This window comes from Sinocyclocheilus grahami, unplaced genomic scaffold (assembly GCF_001515645.1).
Source record: "Sinocyclocheilus grahami isolate Dianchi unplaced genomic scaffold, SAMN03320097.WGS_v1.1 scaffold257.1, whole genome shotgun sequence".
In the NCBI taxonomy this organism is placed as follows: domain Eukaryota; kingdom Metazoa; phylum Chordata; class Actinopteri; order Cypriniformes; family Cyprinidae; genus Sinocyclocheilus; species Sinocyclocheilus grahami.
Genome location: NW_015505436.1, coordinates 1,974,076 through 1,994,672, shown reverse-complemented (window position 1 = coordinate 1,994,672; position 20,597 = coordinate 1,974,076). Strand labels below are relative to the sequence as shown.

Here is a 20,597-nt window from a genome sequence, read left to right as displayed (position 1 = left end):
ATGCTAAATGAATAATGCAGACCTGAAATCTAATTACCTTTGATCAATTATTAAAAGCACATGTGTTAGACTCCAGTCGATTAGAGATTGAGAGAGAGGGAAAAAATAAGGAATTATACGGTTTAATATACTGTTTGAGACTCTCCCAGAGAGTCTGGCTCCCAGTTAAGGGCATTATTAGCTGTCTGTCTGAATTAGAGCCTCTGTTCTAGACCATTATGGTCTATCTTGCGATCTGTACAGTAGAGTGTAATGTGCACTATAATGTGCCCCACCCCCTCAGAAGTCTGTCGGTTCACTGCAGTGGTGCCAGTTTGAGCGTGAGGTAAAACAACACACAAGAGGCTGATGTTGTCTAGGGCTGAATGGGAATGCAGGCAGAGATCCACGCATGCTTATCTCTCTCTCTCTCTCCAACCCCTGTTTCACTGACACACTGAAGCTGTCAGTACAGTACAAGCTGTTCTCTTCACATATACACACACACACACTGCAGTGTTTGCAAGGATGAGCAAAACCTTGCCTGTGGCATGAGACCTTTGGACACCATCAAAAATCTAATGGGACATCGGGGCTAGTTGTCACATGGGCTATATTTCTTTAACTGTCAAGTCCAAAATCTAATTACACAAATGTGTTCAAAAACGCTTTAAATCAGAATAAATTTGATTTTTTTGTCAGGTTAAGTTTTCACATGTTTTAGGTCTTGTGAAAAAGAAAAAAGAAAAAGCTCTAAAACAAATTGTTTTTTTCTTTTACTTTGAATTTTGCCGTTTTTTTCATATTGTGTTTTATATTTGTTATACCATTCAGAATTCAAGCAAAATTCATATAATAGTCTGTTTTTTGGAAGGTTCCATTATGACAACTTGCCCCATATATTGTGAAAACATGCCCTGTAATAACGGTAAAAAAAAAATTAAAAAATTTATAGTCAAAACAGAAATGAACCAACCCTGAGAAATGTTCGTTAGAAAAAAGTAAAAAGTCTGACAACTAGCCCAAGTCACATGTTAGTTTGACAATAAATAACTCTCTAAAGAGCGTATTTGATCCACCATATTTTGTGCCATAAAATTGAATATAGACAGCATTGTCTGTAATTTATGTAAATAACATGTCTGGGTGACATAGAGAACCATTGGTTGAGTGTTTATCCCGCTAGATGGCGCGCTGTCCTTCTGTTAACCGCAGGAAACCTCCTCGCATACCCTCACGTACTCATTGACCCCAAAAGCATGTGGTCGGTTTGAAGCAGTGGATTGTTGACAGATAAGAGGCCTTCACTGTAGTTATATTTCTCCAGGATATGAATAACTGAATACTCGGAAAATAAAAGAAAAACACCTTGCACACTCCCGTCTGGAATACCTCCACCTTTCTGTGAAGTGTGTAATTTATCCACAGGAAACTGGGGGATTACCTTTTTTAGAAATGTGTCATTATATTATATTATATTATACTTTATTTTATATTATATATTTATCTTATACTTTTAAACTAAACACAATTGACTGACTAACCAAGTAGGTTCATAAGACCTGAGGCAGTTTTGACAGGTTAGAAACTTTCCTTATGAATGACCTAATAACAAATTTATTTATAAAAGTTATGTTGTATGGTGAAATGAAACAATCATCATTCCACAAGTATGAAAAATCACACGCAAGTTGTATAGGTCTCATCCATACAAACTGACAACGTACTCTACACATACTATTTTTTTTTCTTAAACAGAAAGAAAAATCATTAAAGGAAAATGACTAGATTGATCACAATTCGTTTTTTTTAAACGATCAGCAACTTTAAACGTCCTATGTATTCAATGACCCAAAATCTAGAAAATACATCTAGTTGGGAATCACTGCTCATGCTATGCAGTGAGGTGAAGGAACACTTGCCTTGGTTTCCTCTGAGCTGAATGAGGTAATCTGTTGCCATGTGTCTGGAGACGGTTAGTGCCATGAGGCCCCATATACACATTTACCACTCCTTTACACAAATGCACACATTCACACAATAAGGCATCTCCCTCTGACTCATTTCCCCTAAATCTTTTCTTACCCGCTTTCTCTCTCTCTCTCTCCATCCCTAAAGAACCACTTGGCCTCTGCCATTTAGGGCAGATCAGTCCAAGCCAACCACTGCATGTGGTTTAGGCCCTAATCTGCTCCTCCCAAACCCCTACCTCCCTTCTTCCACTTCCCGACGGAGAGTCTGTCTCTGTGTGGCTGTCTTGGTGGGTGATACCCCCTCCCCCCCGGATCTTCCGCTCGGGTCTGCCAGGGAGTGCCCGTCTGCCCAGCGTGTGTGTTCAGGTGCCAGCGGTTTCCCGAGAACACTGAGACTCTTTTGTGTGTGTGTGTGTGTGTGTGTGAGAGTTAGAGAGAGAGAGTTGTGTCAAAAGACCCGTGAAATTTTTCACTTGTGGCTTTCGATGTATGCTAGCTTTGAAGCTAACATCTATATATTGGTGTACTTCTAAACGTTACTAAAATAATTTGATTTTAGCATATTTGCACATTTAAATTTTAGTCTTTCTCATCTACAAAAGCAGAGCAAAAATATTGATGACTCATCCACCAAATTATCATAACATCTCTATCATCTTTTGTAAGTTATAACAACAATGCCACCTCAGTAAATTAGTAAAACATGAAAGATGTAAACGGCATCTCTCATTCACACTCTTCCTGCTGGTTGGTTCTACGCATTGGATTGTGGGAAATAGTGCTTCAGCGAGTGTACATTGGTTGTACACTCGAAATCAAAGTGCTTTGTGGGTATACAGTAATGAATAAATGTAGGGAATTAAGTATTTTTTTCATACTTAAGGAATGAAGTCATTCACTCAGAATTCAGACAGCACTACAAAATGGCCGACACACGATATAGTGCACTACATAGGGGACAGGGAGCGGTTCCGGACACAGCTCTATTAAGCTAATTGTATTTGCTATAACTCTACAGCTCACAGAAACATTTTTGCCTTTTTTGTAATTAAAATCTCTCACTTAATAAAGTTTAGTCCCTTTATTAAGCTGTTTTCATGAAATCATCAGTTGGTCGATATAAAGATAGCAAAACGTTTCCCTGTTCCTTAAGATTAGTCGTTAGCTGAAAATATTTGTCAAGGAGAGCAAGATGTGGTCAAATATCTTTCATCAACTTTTCTCTTTTTCCACTTGTCATATTTTTTTAACCACAGGGTAATTGGTAATATGTCACTGATTTTAATCTCTTTTGGTGATTTAGGGCCCTTTTGAAGTATTTTTCCCCTGAGATTTTCCTGTCCGTGGCAGACATACTGAATGGTTTCCCTGTGACGTGCCATGCTAGCACTTCTTTAATGCACCTTCATTTTTTTGTGGTTACACTTTATATGACACCAGTCAACCAATAGGAAATGTGCGTTGCTATTTTAAGACACGCCTGTCCAGGTTTACGAAGACCTCTATTTTCTTTGGCATTCGGCAGGCAGCTTTTAAAGTTTCATCTTGAAAGAATAAAAAACCTTCTTGTGCCATGACCAACTCATGCCAAGCTTGGGTAAAAACATCCAGATTCATCCAGACACATTGCAATCAGTGTTAAGCATCAGGAGGCCTAAGGATATTTCCATATACAGATTGCGTGTTTTATGTGGCTCTGGAAAATATGTAGGCAATCACATTCCAACGCATTTTTCGGAGATTCACGATGAAGCTTTGTTTAGCCTTTGTGATTATTGTTACGGTGGCTGTAAAATACACAACTGTGAACAAAAACCCCTGAATTCACACCTCATCAAGCACAAGCACGGTTTGCGTGACTAAAGCGGACTAATTGTTTTCCTCAGTGGGCGCAACTGCAGTGATTGATATCACCCACCAGAAGGGGAGAGTCAAGAAAACCTCAACGATCTCGGGAAATAATGCTTTGGGAGTCACTCTCAAAAGGATTATATCACACATGCCTCACATGACAGATATTCCCGCTCATTGCCTAACTTTACTGAGGCGGTGCTATGTCATGCAGCCAGGCCCACTCGGCATACATCAACCTCCCCCTCGTGCCAACGGAATAAACTCTGCATGTAATGTGCTTGTAATGTAGCATGTCAGACTCCATGAGCAATGTTGTCTGTCAACAACTTCTGTTTGTATTATCACCGCAGACCTCAGCGAAAGACCTTATTTGCAGTCTCGTCATCTCATGATTACTCGTCCATTATCACTCGCTTGTTTATCCAGTCAAAGTGTTTTGGTTATAACAACAGACAGCAATGTAGGGGTACTGAATACCAACAGATACTTGAGGAATCAACGCCCCTCATTCCTTCAGAGAGAGTGGCCTTGACGTCACAGTTTTGAACATATGCGGTTGAGGCGGGTCAATCAAGGACAGGTCTACACGACTGCCAGAAGCGATACAAAATACATTATGCTCCAGTCCCTCAGGGTAGAACTGGCAGTGGCGGTGTTTGGACCTGGAACCGGCCCAAATGGTAAAATCAGTGCGAGCTGAAGCGTGTGAGTGTGTATGCCGGACCAGAGAAGGGAGGACAGCTGCAGTGTAGGAGTCGGGACACAACCCCACATAGCTCCAGTGTTCACCGTCTGACCCCGCTCTGGTGGGAAACTGTATCTGTGTGTGCGATGGGGAACACAATGGGGTACTTGTTGGTTAGGTCTATGTATGAATGCATGCCCACGTGTACGATTTTGTGTGTTATTCTGAACAGTGTGTGCTCTGCTTTGGGAATCCCACCTACATTTCTTTCAGTTTGGACTTTGGATGCTCTTTCTTTTCCTGGTGTGACTCCCCTAGAATTTGACCCACAAAATGCTGGAAGAAACCTCATAGCCTCAAATGCGCCAGAAGTTTATGTGTTTCAATAACAGTGAAAAGAATGTCATGGTTGGGGTAAATGATTTTGGCAACTTAGATGTTTTTTTGGATCAACATCTTTTGTTGGTCTTGGAACAACTTTCCTTTTAAAGAAACATAGTTGTATATGAGATTTGAGATTGCGAAGCAATGATATATTCTTCTTTTAGTCAGTGTTATCTTGGCTTTATCTCCAAAAATGTTTCTTTAATTGCCAAATTCCTGTTGTAGAACTACACTACCCATAATCGTGAGGAGAGACTTTGATCCTCCAATCAGCAAGGAGCACATCATAACAGCTTAGCAGCGACCTCTCACGCAATGGAGTATTGTAAATTACATAATTTAAAAGTCAGAATCACTCCATAGTTCCAAGTCAAGACCACCTTGTCCAGACGATTTCGCATGATTGTTTTGGTGCGATTGGCATGTTCATATATGCCTAAACCAATCAAACTAAGAAAGAAAATTTGCCAGGTTCCAAAACATATGCGCCAAATGAGCCAGGTGTGAAAACAGCATTAGTACCAAGCCTAAATTTGTCTTATGTAGCCATCTGTTTGCTTTAATATGATTTGAACGTGGTTACAACCTGGTTTTCAGTAAATGCGTTCTGCTTATGAAGATTACAGCTAAATCTTTCGCTTTGCCTTTTTGTACCTCTTTTTTTTTTCTTTTCTTCAAATCAAAGTTTGCAATGTGATGATTCATCTCTGTCCTCTTTGGTTTGACTCACCAAACTCCATTGGAGGAAGTGAATACAAAAAAGTGGCCATTGACAATTGTGTTCTTTTGTCATCCTCCCCAAACCTTCACAAAACAGTACTATAATACAGTAATGATATGAGATTGTAATTCCATGGTGGATAATAATTCCTTTTGTTTTTTGAGAAAACTTACAGTAAGTGAATGAAAGGTACATATTCAAGACAAAATGTGCTTGAAGTGAGTAAAAGTTGGAAATTCTTAGAGGGTGGACTGAGATTTTGGATTGTATGAATGTTCAGTAGACCAGCTGGACATTTTTGGCGCTTCTTGTTGCCAGGATTGTGAATTAAAAGACGTGGGTGGGAGGCAAAGTCGTGTGTTGATTGAAAATTCAACAGGGAGGAAGTGTGCTTCAAGCATGCTCATGTCTTACTGTAGAAAATGGCTAGATGGTACACTTCTCTACAAACTAGGGTTGCATAATTTAAAAAAAGTGATTATTTTGTCATATTGTGATTTGAACTGCTATTTTTTAATAATAGGTTTTAAAATGTTCCTCAATCCATATATCTGGTGTAATCTCCTTTTTTTGTGATTGTGTCATATTAGTAGATTTGTATAATAACTTGCATCTGTTAAAAATGTGTATCTTGAACATAAATTTTGAATGTAAATTTTGTGGTATAATAATCTTTCACATCCATATCACGATTTGATTTTTTTCTACTTTTTATCAGCCCTACTACAAACACTTTCTCCTTGACCTTTTCTTTCTTTCACACACACATTTATTCATTACTGTGACTCGATGTCTCTCACTCCTACTCTGCATAGTGTCATTTAAATGAGTCATCGAAAAGCAGTATGTTCATCATTGGTACACCGTGAGTTCTACCCAGCAGTCACCTGGCAAATGGGAGGCCGTTCATGAGGAGAGGAGACAGTTTGTTCTGTCAGTGTGTGTGTGTTTGTGAGTGTATGGTTCTGACAGAAGGGGTTGGAACGTCCTCTGTTCAAACATGCTGTATTTTCCAACAGTCACGAGAACTGAATCTCTCTCTTTATCTCTCTTCTTTCAACTCACTCTCTCTTTTCCCTTCCATTCTGTCTGGTGCCTGTGGTTTAAAAAGACTAGTCAGGTACAATGACAAATACAGTGACGGGAAAGGGGGAAAAAGGGAAGTAGTTGGAATGGATGGAAGGCTGTGATATTTTCTTTTTAGGAAACAGTGCCGCACCCAGGCCTGTTAACTTACGGTTAACATACCCCTTGATTAAAGTTGAAATGTTTTTTCATGTCAAATGGGTGATGGAATCATGGAAATATGATTTTTGTTTCTCTTACATTTTTGCAGTTTTGTCATATATTGTAGTGAAGGGGTAACTGAAGATTCTTTCAAAGAAACAAACCACTGTAGCAGTTTTTTTGGGAAAAGTTTACCCTGAAAGTTTATTAAAAATCTGACATCATTCACTTTGTATGAAGAACAGTCCATAAATTTAGGCCATTATGCACTGATAAACTTCACCTGCTAAATCAGATATGATGACTATCTATCACAGATAAGTAACATCAAACATAATGACAGAACCTTAATTTTTGGGTGAACTATTCCTTTAAAAGTACAGTAGCTAAGCAGTGTAATCTAAACAAGTACACCTCTTCCCTAGTCCTAGTATCCAGTCAAAATCTAGGTCCACTGTTTGCTTTCTATCTGTTTGGAAACTGGTTGCAACCTTGTTTTGAATTTTACATCAAAATCTTTCATCTCATCTTTTTGTCCTTCCCTTCCAGCCGTCATCCCACTGACCGACTCTGAGCACAAGCTGCTAGCGCTGCACTTTGCGGTGGACCCTGGGAGGGACTGGGAGTGGGGGAGGGATGACAACGACAATGCTAAGCTGGCAAAGTAAGACCCCTCTTTTTCTCTCTCATCCTCCATCCTCCATCCACCCCTACAGCAATCTTAGAGAAATTTAATAACTTATGAGCAGGTTCTAGCCTAAATGAGGGGTAATTAAGACAAAGGTAAATTGAGGCCAAATGAAGGCCTCTATCTATATGTTATCTCTACCATATGAGGGATTAAGTTAGACTAAATCTGTCCAGAAGGTCCCAGCACATGGCACCAGGGCATATTATCCTCACAGAGGTTGATCGGCTCTTGATTGACACATCTTAAAGACTCATTCGGTCATTAAAGCCTGTATATGTTCCAGGCTTTTATCACTTGCATATTCTTGCATTTAGTCTTATGGTAAAATTACTTGTACAGGATGTTTTAAAATCTGAGTAACTTTGCAGAGGTCAGCCAATTAAAGCATATAAATAAATTGCGGCAGCACCGCCCCAGCCATGACTTACAGAAGGAAGAACAGAAACCAAAAAAAACATCTGTGCTGAAGTAACTGTAATCATTTGGCCCCCAGTCCATTGGCTCCATAATGGACTGATAAATACAAGCTGTCATTCTCTGGTGACTAGATTTATGCACTGATTGAGTTCCTAGATGCATGCCTCAAATGGTTTGTAATTTCTTCCATTCCCTCATTGGCACGTAAGAGATGACAAGAATATTCAATGACTCATTTGAGCTGATAAACCTTTTGAGCTATAAATTAGGTTTTAGAAGAGATGTGTGACTATGTTCTCCTCTCTCTCTAGTCTTATTCTATCACTGGAAGCTAAATTAAACCTTCTGCACAACTACATGAATGTAACATGGATTCGAATTCCTTCTGAAACAAGGGTAAGTGGTCGTCCATTTATTGGTTGACAGGGGTTGCAAACCCTGCTCCTGAAGGCTACCTTCTTGCAGACACAAGTTCCAACTCTGCTCCAACACACCTTGCTATGTTTTCAAGTAATCCTGAAAACCTTAAATAACTGGTTCAGGTATAATTGATTTAAGGATGGTAGCCCTCCAGGAACATGGTTGTTACCCCTTTTCTAAAGTTTTTGACAGCAGTACTTGCTGCTAAATGTGACTACAGTTTTGAGTCCTAATGGCTGATCTATCTATTACAGGCTCCCTTGGCTCAGCCCGAGTCGCCCACTGCCTCTGCAGGTGAGGATGTACAGTCTCTGGCAGAATCCATGGACTCGGACCGGGAGTCTGTTTGCAGTAACTCCAACATCAATAACGGCAAGTCGAGTAAGGAGAAGGACAAGGACAAGCAGCGAAAGGACAAAGACAAAACAAGGGCAGACTCAGTGGCCAACAAACTGGGCAGCTTCAGCAAGACTCTGGGTATCAAACTTAAGAAGAATATGGGTGGCCTTGGAGGACTTGTTCATGGCAAGATCAGCAAGTCTACTTCAACAAATGGTCGAACGGTAGAGAACGGAGAGCAGAAATCCAAGAAGAAGGACTCGAAAACACGAAAAGGGAGCAAAGAGGAGTCAGGCCAGTCAGCCAGCACATCCTCCTCAGAAAAGGCAACCAGTCCCTCTCCTACAGACCATGCTTCTGGTAGCTCACCTGTTGAGAGACCGCCGGGATCAGGCAAAAACTCAGGTGATCGGACACTGGACAACTGGAAGTACAGCACAGATGTCAAACTCAGCCTCAACATACTTCGGGCAGCCATGCAGGGCGAGCGCAAATTCATCTTCGCTGGGTTGCTGCTCACCAGCCACCGACACCAGTTCCATGAAGAGATGATCAGCTTCTACCTAAGCAGTGCCCAAGAACGCTTCAGTGCTGAACAGGAACAGAAGAGAAAGGCTGAGGCTGAGAAGAAGCCTCAGACCAATGGGCTGGCACTAAAGAAGCCTGAACAGGAGAGTGTTTTCCAAAGGGAGCGTTCAGATAGCTCTCCACCTGAGAGTTGCTCACCGGTGTTGCAACCTAGCCATAATCCTTCCCAGGCTGTGAAGATCCAAGAAAGGGGAAGCCCAAAGCTTGCTGCTTCCCCTATCCCAATACCCATCCCAGCTTCCATCCCAGGATCCTCCATGTCCCCTGTCCCTTTCTCCTCCCCTAGTAACGGTGCTAAGAGACCTGGACCAGTCCCTGTTTCAGCTCACTATAGCCATACACCACCTATCCAGAGGCACAGTGTCATCCATCTGAGGGATGTCAATGTGCAGTCATCCAGCTACAAAGATGAGTCTTACAAGCCAATGGTCGGCACTCTTAAAACTTGTGCTACCTACCCCCAGCAAAACCGCTCACTGTCCTCTCAGAGCTACAGCCCAGCCCGCATGTCTGGTATCCATACGATAAATGCCGTAGACACCCTCCCATACAACATGCCTGGGGAACATAAGTCCCACACTTATACCAACGGCTTCAACACTGGCGACATCCGGGACTGTCTGGAGTTTGCCGATGAGGACCCGGCACCCCATGCCTGGCTGGGGCAGGACAAAACCAAAGGGCAGAGTGATGTTTTCCCAATGTACTGTTTTCAGCAAAAACGTTGCAGGAGGGAGAACTGCACCTTCTATGGCCGACCCGAGACAGAGAACTTTTGCTCATGCTGTTATAGAGAGGAGCTGAAACGCAGGGAACGAGAGGTGAAAGTGCACCGACCTGGATAGCCCTGAAAATGCGCACACATATATAAACACCCCCAATGTGTGTGGAAAAGAACAGCAACACCACCACCTTTTTGCACTTTGCAAGCGATACAAAGAACTAGCATAACATTTTCCTACTATATTTAAGGCCTCCTTGTATTCTTGTTACTTTACTCTCATTAGCGAACAAACACTGCTTTACAATGACAGGAAGTGCAACCAGAATCAGTTTACAGCTTTGGCCAGAGATTGTGTTATTGTTTGTCCTATGTCCGATTTAATTCAATCTTTTACTTGTTCTAGAGTAAAAGCTCTCGTCTGTGCATTTTGCTCAGTCTGTATTGTAAAACTCCTTGTACCTGCAGAAAGAGATGTAAAAGCATATGTCACTCTCTAATGGAGCTTCCCAAATCATGGAAGTGAAAACTCTGTTTAGAGATCATTATTATGCAATACTTCACAGCATAGCTCTTTGGAATCTTAATATTAAATAACATTGATTTGCTGTGCATTGCAAATAATTACAAAGGGAGGGAGCTGCACTGTTCAGCACTCTGACTTTTTTTGAAAGCAATAAGTTTGGTAACAACTGTCACCCCTCCCCCTTTTATCTATGCATTCATGACGTCAGCCATATTCTACTTTTCCCCATATGATTCTACGGGATATAGATAAGATTATAATAGGTCTGCTGTACAGGGATTATTATCGGGGAAAATATTTAATATGTGGCATATCAGAGTGTGCTTTTGGATTGATCTTGTGGTGTATATATATATATATATATATTCATTTCCAGCTCTGTTTCAACACACCTGGCTATGTTTTCAAGTAATCCTGAAGACCTTAATTAGCTGGTTTAGGTTTGTTTAATTAAGGTTGGCACTAAACTCTGCAGGATGGTAGCCCTCCAGGAGCACGGTTGTTTCCCCATTTTTTTTTTTGAGAACAGTATTAGATTAAGGTGACTACAGTTTTGAGTCCTCATGGCTAATCTATGTATTACAGGCTCCCTTGGCTCAGCCCGAGTCGCCCACTGCCTCTGCAGGTGAGGATGTACAGTCTCTGGCAGAATCCATGGACTCGGACCGGGAGTCTGTTTGCAGTAACTCCAACATCAATAACGGCAAGTCGAGTAAGGAGAAGGACAAGGACAAGCAGCGAAAGGACAAAGACAAAACAAGGGCAGACTCAGTGGCCAACAAACTGGGCAGCTTCAGCAAGACTCTGGGTATCAAACTTAAGAAGAATATGGGTGGCCTTGGAGGACTTGTTCATGGCAAGATCAGCAAGTCTACTTCAACAAATGGTCGAACGGTAGAGAACGGAGAGCAGAAATCCAAGAAAAAGGACTCAAAAACACGAAAAGGGAGCAAAGAGGAGTCAGGCCAGTCGGCCAGCACATCATCCTCAGAAAAGACAACCAGTCCCTCTCCTACAGACCGTGCTTCTGGTAGCTCACCTGTTGAGAGACCGCCAGGATCAGGCAAAAACTCGGGTGATCGGACACTGGACAATTGGAAGTACAGCACAGATGTTAAACTCAGCCTGAACATACTTCGGGCAGCCATGCAGGGCGAGCGCAAATTCATCTTCGCTGGGTTGCTGCTCACCAGCCACCGACACCAGTTCCATGAAGAGATGATCAGCTTCTACCTAAGCAGTGCCCAAGAACGCTTCAGTGCTGAACAGGAACAGAAGAGAAAGGCTGAGGCTGAGAAGAAGCCTCAGACCAATGGGCTGGCACTAAAGAAGCCTGAACAGGAGAGTGTTTTCCAAAGGGAGCGTTCAGATAGCTCTCCACCTGAGAGTTGCTCACCGGTGTTGCAACCTAGCCATAATCCTTCCCAGGCTGTGAAGATCCAAGAAAGGGGAAGCCCAAAGCTTGCTGCTTCCCCTATCCCAATACCCATCCCAGCTTCCATCCCAGGATCCTCCATGTCCCCTGTCCCTTTCTCCTCCCCTAGTAACGGTGCTAAGAGACCTGGACCAGTCCCTGTTTCAGCTCACTATAGCCATACACCACCTATCCAGAGGCACAGTGTCATCCATCTGAGGGATGTCAATGTGCAGTCATCCAGCTACAAAGATGAGTCTTACAAGCCAATGGTCGGCACTCTTAAAACTTGTGCTACCTACCCCCAGCAAAACCGCTCACTGTCCTCTCAGAGCTACAGCCCAGCCCGCATGTCTGGTATCCATACGATAAATGCCGTAGACACCCTCCCATACAACATGCCTGGGGAACATAAGTCCCACACTTATACCAACGGCTTCAACACTGGCGACATCCGGGACTGTCTGGAGTTTGCCGATGAGGACCCGGCACCCCATGCCTGGCTGGGGCAGGACAAAACCAAAGGGCAGAGTGATGTTTTCCCAATGTACTGTTTTCAGCAAAAACGTTGCAGGAGGGAGAACTGCACCTTCTATGGCCGACCCGAGACAGAGAACTTTTGCTCATGCTGTTATAGAGAGGAGCTGAAACGCAGGGAACGAGAGGTGAAAGTGCACCGACCTGGATAGCCCTGAAAATGCGCACACATATATAAACACCCCCAATGTGTGTGGAAAAGAACAGCAACACCACCACCTTTTTGCACTTTGCAAGCGATACAAAGAACTAGCATAACATTTTCCTACTATATTTAAGGCCTCCTTGTATTCTTGTTACTTTACTCTCATTAGCGAACAAACACTGCTTTACAATGACAGGAAGTGCAACCAGAATCAGTTTACAGCTTTGGCCAGAGATTGTGTTATTGTTTGTCCTATGTCCGATTTAATTCAATCTTTTACTTGTTCTAGAGTAAAAGCTCTCGTCTGTGCATTTTGCTCAGTCTGTATTGTAAAACTCCTTGTACCTGCAGAAAGAGATGTAAAAGCATATGTCACTCTCTAATGGAGCTTCCCAAATCATGGAAGTGAAAACTCTGTTTAGAGATCATTATTATGCAATACTTCACAGCATAGCTCTTTGGAATCTTAATATTAAATAACATTGATTTGCTGTGCATTGCAAATAATTACAAAGGGAGGGAGCTGCACTGTTCAGCACTCTGACTTTTTTTGAAAGCAATAAGTTTGGTAACAACTGTCACCCCTCCCCCTTTTATCTATGCATTCATGACGTCAGCCATATTCTACTTTTCCCCATATGATTCTACGGGATATAGATAAGATTATAATAGGTCTGCTGTACAGGGATTATTATCGGGGAAAATATTTAATATGTGGCATATCAGAGTGTGCTTTTGGATTGATCTTGTGGTGTATATATATATATATATATATATATACACACACACACACAACGCTGCAGTATATTGTAACATAAAGCCTCTACATAGGAGGGTTTGCATTCCATCATGATATCAAATGAAACCTCACTATTGTGTGCTACTTGAACTTGACATCCGACACAGTAAGCATTTGACTTCCATTCATTGCTTTCTGTATTTGCAATATAACATAGTCATGCTAGCGAATGCTAAATTACAAGAACCACCTTACCTGAAGATATATATGAAATGCAAACCCTTATATGCTTCAGCAGTGGACTAAAGGTGGAAAGCTTATGAAACGGTGTATGTGTCAACTGTTTTATACCTTCACTGATGGCACAGCTTGGCTACAAGCAATTGGCAACTGCTCATCAACATTCCGTAGCACTCATGCTAACACTGCCATGCTAGCCTCTCATGTGCCAAAATGGTCCTTCACCTCCATTTCATTTGTCCTCAGGAATATAAGTCTTAACCACACAATTGTGATTATAATATACATCTAAATCTATAAATGTAAAATTGGATATTTAAAGGTACAAATCTACCTCTTGAAAGCATTTTAGGTTTTTGACTCTCATAGATTACATAGCAGTGTAAAATGTCCAAACTAGGTGCAATGTGGAATGTTAGTAGCTGAAATTTTCATGTGTACATTGAAAACGAAAATTTGGTGACAACAAATTCACAGCCAATCAGATCAGAATATGTTTTATGTTAAATAGACCTATGAGATTGCACTGTGGGTGAAGCAACCCAGTGAAACCAAGTGATAGACAAAATTTTCATGTGTTGCTTGACATGGTCATATTTAGTTTGGACAAAATCTCTGATTAATTTATTCTTTGTCAGATTGTATCACGACTGGTTAGGACATGTTCTCCAGACCAAATTTCTAAATGTAAAATGACATTAAGCCGATATTGATCACAGCAGTGCAAAAACCATCACAGTCAACATGCTAAGCTACTAACTGGCTAACAAACATACATGCTCGAAGTGCTAGTTCTCATTGTGTGCTAGAAAATCAGGATGTTACAGATAACTGCGCCAATCAAGTCAACTAGCATGACTAGCATGTTAGCCACTTTGTGTGCCTCTGCTAAGCAAAGGCCCAACTAAGTGCTTTTCTACTTCATAGACAAGATTTCCATAACAGCAGCACTTGTTGTGTTTTGTTGTGTGGCGGTGTCCAGGTAACCAACTTCGTGTCTCTGTAAGTGTTTTGTCTTTCCTGGCCAAGGAGGTCCACTGCTTCGTTCTCTTCCCACGTTTCTACACCTCCACAATCATGTGTGTCTTTCGCTTCCCATCTTCTTGCTTTTCCTCTCCCTCCTTTATATTCGACAAGCTCATGGACTCTCACCGTCTTAGAATTGTAAAATATGATTTTGTATTCATTTGAGAGTTTTACACTACTTTAAATTATTAATTTGCACATTAGGTACCAATGTAAATAGCAGGAGAAAAAGAGACAAAATAAGATTAGTTTATTGTTAAATACGGTGTCTGTGTGGTTCTTTTAATTGTTCCTGTGGAAGAAAGGTGTGTGCCTGTGTGCTAGCATACTTGCGTGTCTGCGTGTGTGTTTTTCCTCAACGTTCTGTAATTTGAGCAGCGCCCTCGGCTGCTGTTTCAGTCTACAGTATACAACTGACTTCTCATATGATTGAGTCCGCAAAACTGGAATAGAATCTAGTATAAAACTGCACGTCTAGCGGTGTCCGGCTTTTATATCCCTGCAGTAGTTGCTGTCAGTGGTGGACCATGGCATTAGCATGAAACAGCACCAAACAGCTGCCAGAAAAGTCTCGCCCTGACAATGAACTCTCATTGTTGCATGTTCACTTAAGGCGGACAGTCTTCGCATACTATATACAAAAGATTTTAGAGGCCAGAAACTTAAAACGCAAATCAGGTCACTTTAAAGAACGGGAGGTAAATAACTCTTATGATTTGGGTCACCCTTAAAATTTTAGTCATGCATATTTTAAGCCCCTCTCCCTTTGAGACTGCGAAATATCTTGAATTGCAAAACACGACAGTGGCTTATCTGTTATGGACAAAAGTCATTTGCATCATGTGTGAGATGTTTTTTTACGACTGGCGTGAAACAGGATACTGTTTTTGCCAAACGATCACAGACACACCCACACATTTTACTGAGGGCACATGGTATGGAAGATATAATTCTGCTGATGCAGAAACCAGGGCACTTTCCCAAGAATTGAACCATGTTCCAGCTGTCATAAAGATGTAAAATGACTTAGCAACCTGTTCACCATAGTTTTATCAGTGGATTTCAAAGAGACTGGGGTAGGTGGGGCTTCTTAACAGTATTAAGTAGTATACTTATTTAAATGTAGTAAAAATAGTGATCTAATTTATGATTTATTTAGGCATGGTGGTCTTAGGGTGGCCAGGCATATGGAAGTCTCAACAGTGTGATTCTGTGCCCTTATTTTACCTTATAATCATACAGAAGCACTAATATACAACACCAACACGGACTGCTATCATACACCCTAAAGCCGCATCTCCAAAATTCACTTATGATTGTCTCATTTCACCCCTAATTGCACAGAAGTTTGGATTAGAATCACAGCTGGTCTGGTGGCCTTATATGGTCTAGCCACAAAAAGTAACATTTCAACACATCCAAAGTCTAAAGCAGATCTGAAATGCACACTTATGCATATGATCGAAACTCCACGTACTTCCATTGTGAATGGAAAACTTCTGGTCTGTCATTTGTTGGAGATGAAAACTTGAAAACTTAACCTTTTGATTCTTTTGTTCAGTGATTTTAATGTTTGCCTTTCATGACAATCATGACAATTCATGGGATTGCTGTCAGAATTCACCAAGTCATATAATAGTGTAGCACTGCTTCTGTTTGATTATCATTTGTTGGAACTTGTACCGTATTTGTACATAAAAAACATGCATGCAAACATTTTATTTGAGAGGTATTTGAGCTCATTCAAATCTCTGATGTTTGATTGAAGGCGCTTGATTGGAAACTTGGCAAATCCAAGCATAATGTGAGATTTTATCTCTTCTGAAACTCGCAAAGACATGTGTGTGAAATTACTTGGATCTTTTTCTCTGGAGAAACATCTGAGCCCTTTTCTAGTACTATGTTCTGAACATGAAAACCAAAATACTACTGACATACGTGTAGGGCGCTGACCTCTCAAGGGGTAAGTAGAAGGGGAAAGATGTTTTTCTTTTCAAGAAGGCACGTGAACTCATCTCCGTTCAAAGCAGCACGCACGGAGATGCAAAGACACACTGCCATCTATCAATCAGCAGAACGGCCCCTGTACAGCTCTCCCATGACCTAGTTTGCGTTTGTGCACAGCTCTCTTCAAAACACCACCCTGCCCACATTTTTTTTCTCAGAAGTCTCTCATCAATAATCCGACTTTCTGTTTGGTGGCTTACAGTTTCTCAAAAGAATGCGAAAAATGTGAGAAGAAAAATAAAACGGGAGAGAGAGACAGTATAAGGTCACGCAGTTCTTTGCTGCATGATATTTGTGATCCATGTCTTTCCTGCATTGGTGGAGAGGAAGAAGGAGAAACTGCACTGTGCTCAGCTGGGGCATGGCATGCTGTCATGTGTTTCTAGGACTAGAGGTCTTGTGACATTGCAGCCAATTCTTTATTGTGCCTTACAGTACATAACAGCACAAGACAGTGATAGTGTACCATTGTATGCAGTCCACACGTACAGTCTTGACTCTACCAACTGTTGATACCACAAACAAATTTCACGCTATTAAAGCATTACGCCATTCTTTACCGTGGGTTCTCAGGCATTATGTGAAGCAGAGTATAATATGCTTGCCTGTGGTAATTTCACGTAACATGCAGCCTTGAATAGCTTGCTTTTAAGAAATACTAATAATCAATAAAAACAACAGGTATATAATGTCTAACAAAATGTCCTAAACAGGTGTTAAAATGACAGTGGGCCATGTTTCCAGGCTTTTCTATGTAAATCTGTATTTTGTCCTAAGCATTTTCACTAGCATTTTATTGTTTTTTTGTTTGTTTTGGTTGAATATTTACAGCAAGGGATCATGGTTTAATATGTTAGCATAGCTTATCTATTCCATGTAAACCTGTATTTTTTTAAGTTTTTTTTTTAGTTCTAACCATTTTCACAAGCATTTTCTTGACATTTTTTGTTTCTGTTGGCTGTTTACAGCAAGGGGTCATGGTTTACCATGTTAGCATAGCTACATTAGTCCAGTTAGTGTACTAAAAGCTAAAATATATATTCCATGTAAACCTGTTTTTTTAAAGTCCTAACCATTTTCCCAAGCATTTTCTTGACATTTTTTGTTTCTGTAGGCTGTTTACAGCAAGGGACCAAGGTTTATCAGGTTAGCATAGCTACATTAGCCCAGTTAACATGCTAAAATGTAAAGTATCTCTTCCATGCAGACCTGCATTTTTGTTCTAACCATGTTCCCAAGCAATTTCTTGTTGTTGTTTTTCTTTTCTTGTAGTACAAGGGTTAGCAGGTCGACATGACCCCATTATCCCTGTTAGATGATGCCATAGCATTTTTATAAGTATCTTTCTTTATCCTTTTCACGTCCTATTTTGCACACTAGTTGTCTGTGTAGCCAATCAAACATAAAATGTTAGAAAGAGTGAAGGAGAACATCACTCTTTGTCTTTGTACAGTGAACCAGCCCACCCTGTGGAGGCGATGTACTGTATTTGAGCAAAGAAAGGAAACAACCAAAATACTCACTGGTGGGAGGGTCCTTTTTCTGAAAGAGACAGTGAGACACTGCAAAGAAAGAGAACAAGAACTGTCTTTTCTTTTTTGTGTGTCTGCCAGATTTATGGTTGCAATTGAAACCATCAACAGCTTTGCTCTTTTGGCAGAGACCGGAGGAGCCCCAAGATGGAGACACACCCTGTGATCTGTGTTGCCACTTGTATGGAAGCAATTTTCCAACAAAAGCCCTTATCAGAAACGCTAATTATCATCTTTACTTTCATGTTGGTAACAGCGGTGTCTGTTTTGGCTCTGACATAATGAGACCAAAAAGAGGAAATGAAGCTTCTAATAAATATGCATGCTTATTTTCTGCCAAGATCGTTGAGCATTTAAATTAAAACAAGAGGACTGACTGTAACAGCATGGAAAATGGATCACTGCTGTTTTATCAATGCTTTTTGAGATGCTTTAGATCTTCAACAAAGCTGCAGTTTTAATAGACAAAATATTCAAATCAGTCAAGGCCATTTTAAATAGACCAAAGACTAGTACTACTAGACAAAAGATGAAAGATTTAAACAGAGAAATTTACTTGAGACTTTCTTGCTCGGAAATGGTAAATCCTTACCAAAATGGTACCATTTTAGCTATAGGTAGTTGAGCTTTTTGAGTTTGTACAACAATCGTAGAAGGACAGCGTGCGTCAGGTTTTGTCCGCCTTGCTAACTTCCAGTAGGCAATGAATTTTAAGGCAATGAAAAATAATTTACAGCACCTTAAATGAAAGAACTTTGCATCGAAGTCTGCTTTGATCCAGAAGTTTGAAGTGTTATTTGGTTTCAGGAACTTTGTGCTCCCTTAAACCTGTTCAGTCGGCTTATATACGGTACACGGGCCTGTTCAGATTATAGATGCTAGTTGAGGTGTGTCTGTGATCTATGTGTCCCCAGAGAAAGATGTTCACTGCTCACTGTTTCTCATCCAAGAAGGCTTAAGCTCACCCCTACAAAGAGACAACGCTTTCTGTTGATAGAATGATAATGGTTCCTTTTGGTCAATTTGGTTGGAACAAGAAAAAATAATTCAGGATATATTCTATGAAAAGAAGTCTTATCTTACACAATTTTCATTCTCCAGGCATTTATTTATTTATTTATTTACTTAACGGTTACACTTTATTTTAAGGTGTCCTTGTTACTGTTTAATAATCCATTTAAGTACTGAGTAATATTAATTAGCTACCTTTACTTACTATATGGTTAGGATTAGGGTTTGGCTTAGGGTTACTTGCATGTAATTAGGCATAAAGTCTAATCCACCAGTGTTATTTTAATATTGATTATATACTGTACTATTTATTAATATTATAAATTAGCTTGTATTTTTGTATTCCATCTTTATTTTAATAATTTCATTAATATTTGTATGTGCTTTTGTGATTTTTTTTATATTTCTAATTAGCTTCATTTAGCTATCATTTATTTTTATTTAAGTTTTAATTCCACTTAGTAAGTACTTTAACTTGGTAAGTTTATATATATTGTATATATATATATATATAAGCTTTATTTCAATTATCAATAACAACACAGTAATGTAGATTATAAACTGATGATTTTTTCATGTGTCTTGACTGTTTGTTTGTTTTTTTAAGTTTCCAAATTCTCAGAGCACAACTGTATATTCTCCTTTATTTCAGTGTTATGAAATAGAAATATTTAGTACTTACCTGCATCTGGATGTAGTATAAAAAGGTTTTGGCAATTTTGTTGTTGATTTTGTTGTCTGCAGAACAGACAATCATCAGATATCATCATAATATAAAAGAATTTCCTGCTTAAAGAAATAGTTCACCCAAAAATGAAAATTTGCTAAAAAAAATTCTCAGGCCATCCAAAATGTAAATGAGTTTGTTTATTCATTGCAACAGATTTGGAGAAATTTAGCATTACATCACTTGCTCACCAATAGATCATCTGCACAGTCTGCAGTGAATGGGTGCCGTCAGAATGAGAGTCCAAACAGATGATAAAAACATCAAAATAATCCACAAGTAATCCCCACAACTCCAGCCCATCAATTAATGTCTTGTAATGTCTTTCCTCCAAATCTGTTCCAGTGGAGAAACAAACTCATCTACATATTGGATGGCCTGAGGGTGAGTGACCTTTAATAGGCTGAATTATCTAGAGTAAGCTAATTTGCTATGCAAATTTATGCCAGTCTTGCTTGCATTACATCATTTTAGATTTCTTAAACCAGATAGGAAGGGGGTAAAAGTGGGTAAGAATGGGATCAGGATCAGACCCACATTAGCAGTATCGTTTCCTGGATGGGCATTGAGTTTGCGCCAGTGCCACCCGGTGCCGCCCCCTTGCCATGGTGGAGTACGTGAGGGACAGAGGCGATTCACATCACGACGGCACCCACAGAGACGCCCACTCACAGTCTGAGCTCGTGAAGCTCGA

At 40.4% G+C, this 20,597-nt stretch overlaps 2 protein-coding genes across 2 annotated transcripts in view; both read left to right on the top strand.

The window, feature by feature from the left end:
* Window positions 1-10,859, top strand: part of LOC107598848 (OTU domain-containing protein 7A-like) — an 84,940-nt gene extending 74,081 nt beyond the window's left edge. The window contains exons 11-13 of the mRNA XM_016290290.1: window positions 7,373-7,487; window positions 8,243-8,327; window positions 8,606-10,859. Of these exons, the coding sequence (XP_016145776.1) occupies window positions 7,373-7,487; window positions 8,243-8,327; window positions 8,606-10,123 (1,718 nt within the window). The 3' untranslated portion in view covers window positions 10,124-10,859. The remainder of the gene's footprint in view (window positions 1-7,372; window positions 7,488-8,242; window positions 8,328-8,605) is intronic.
* Window positions 10,860-11,115: 256 nt separating this feature from the next.
* LOC107598849 (OTU domain-containing protein 7A-like) lies at window positions 11,116-14,867 on the top strand. The gene has a single exon (XM_016290291.1). It carries the CDS (start codon window positions 11,180-11,182, stop codon window positions 12,626-12,628), a length of 1,449 nt encoding a protein of 482 aa, XP_016145777.1. The 5' UTR covers window positions 11,116-11,179; the 3' UTR covers window positions 12,629-14,867.
* Window positions 14,868-20,597: the final 5,730 nt, after the last annotated feature.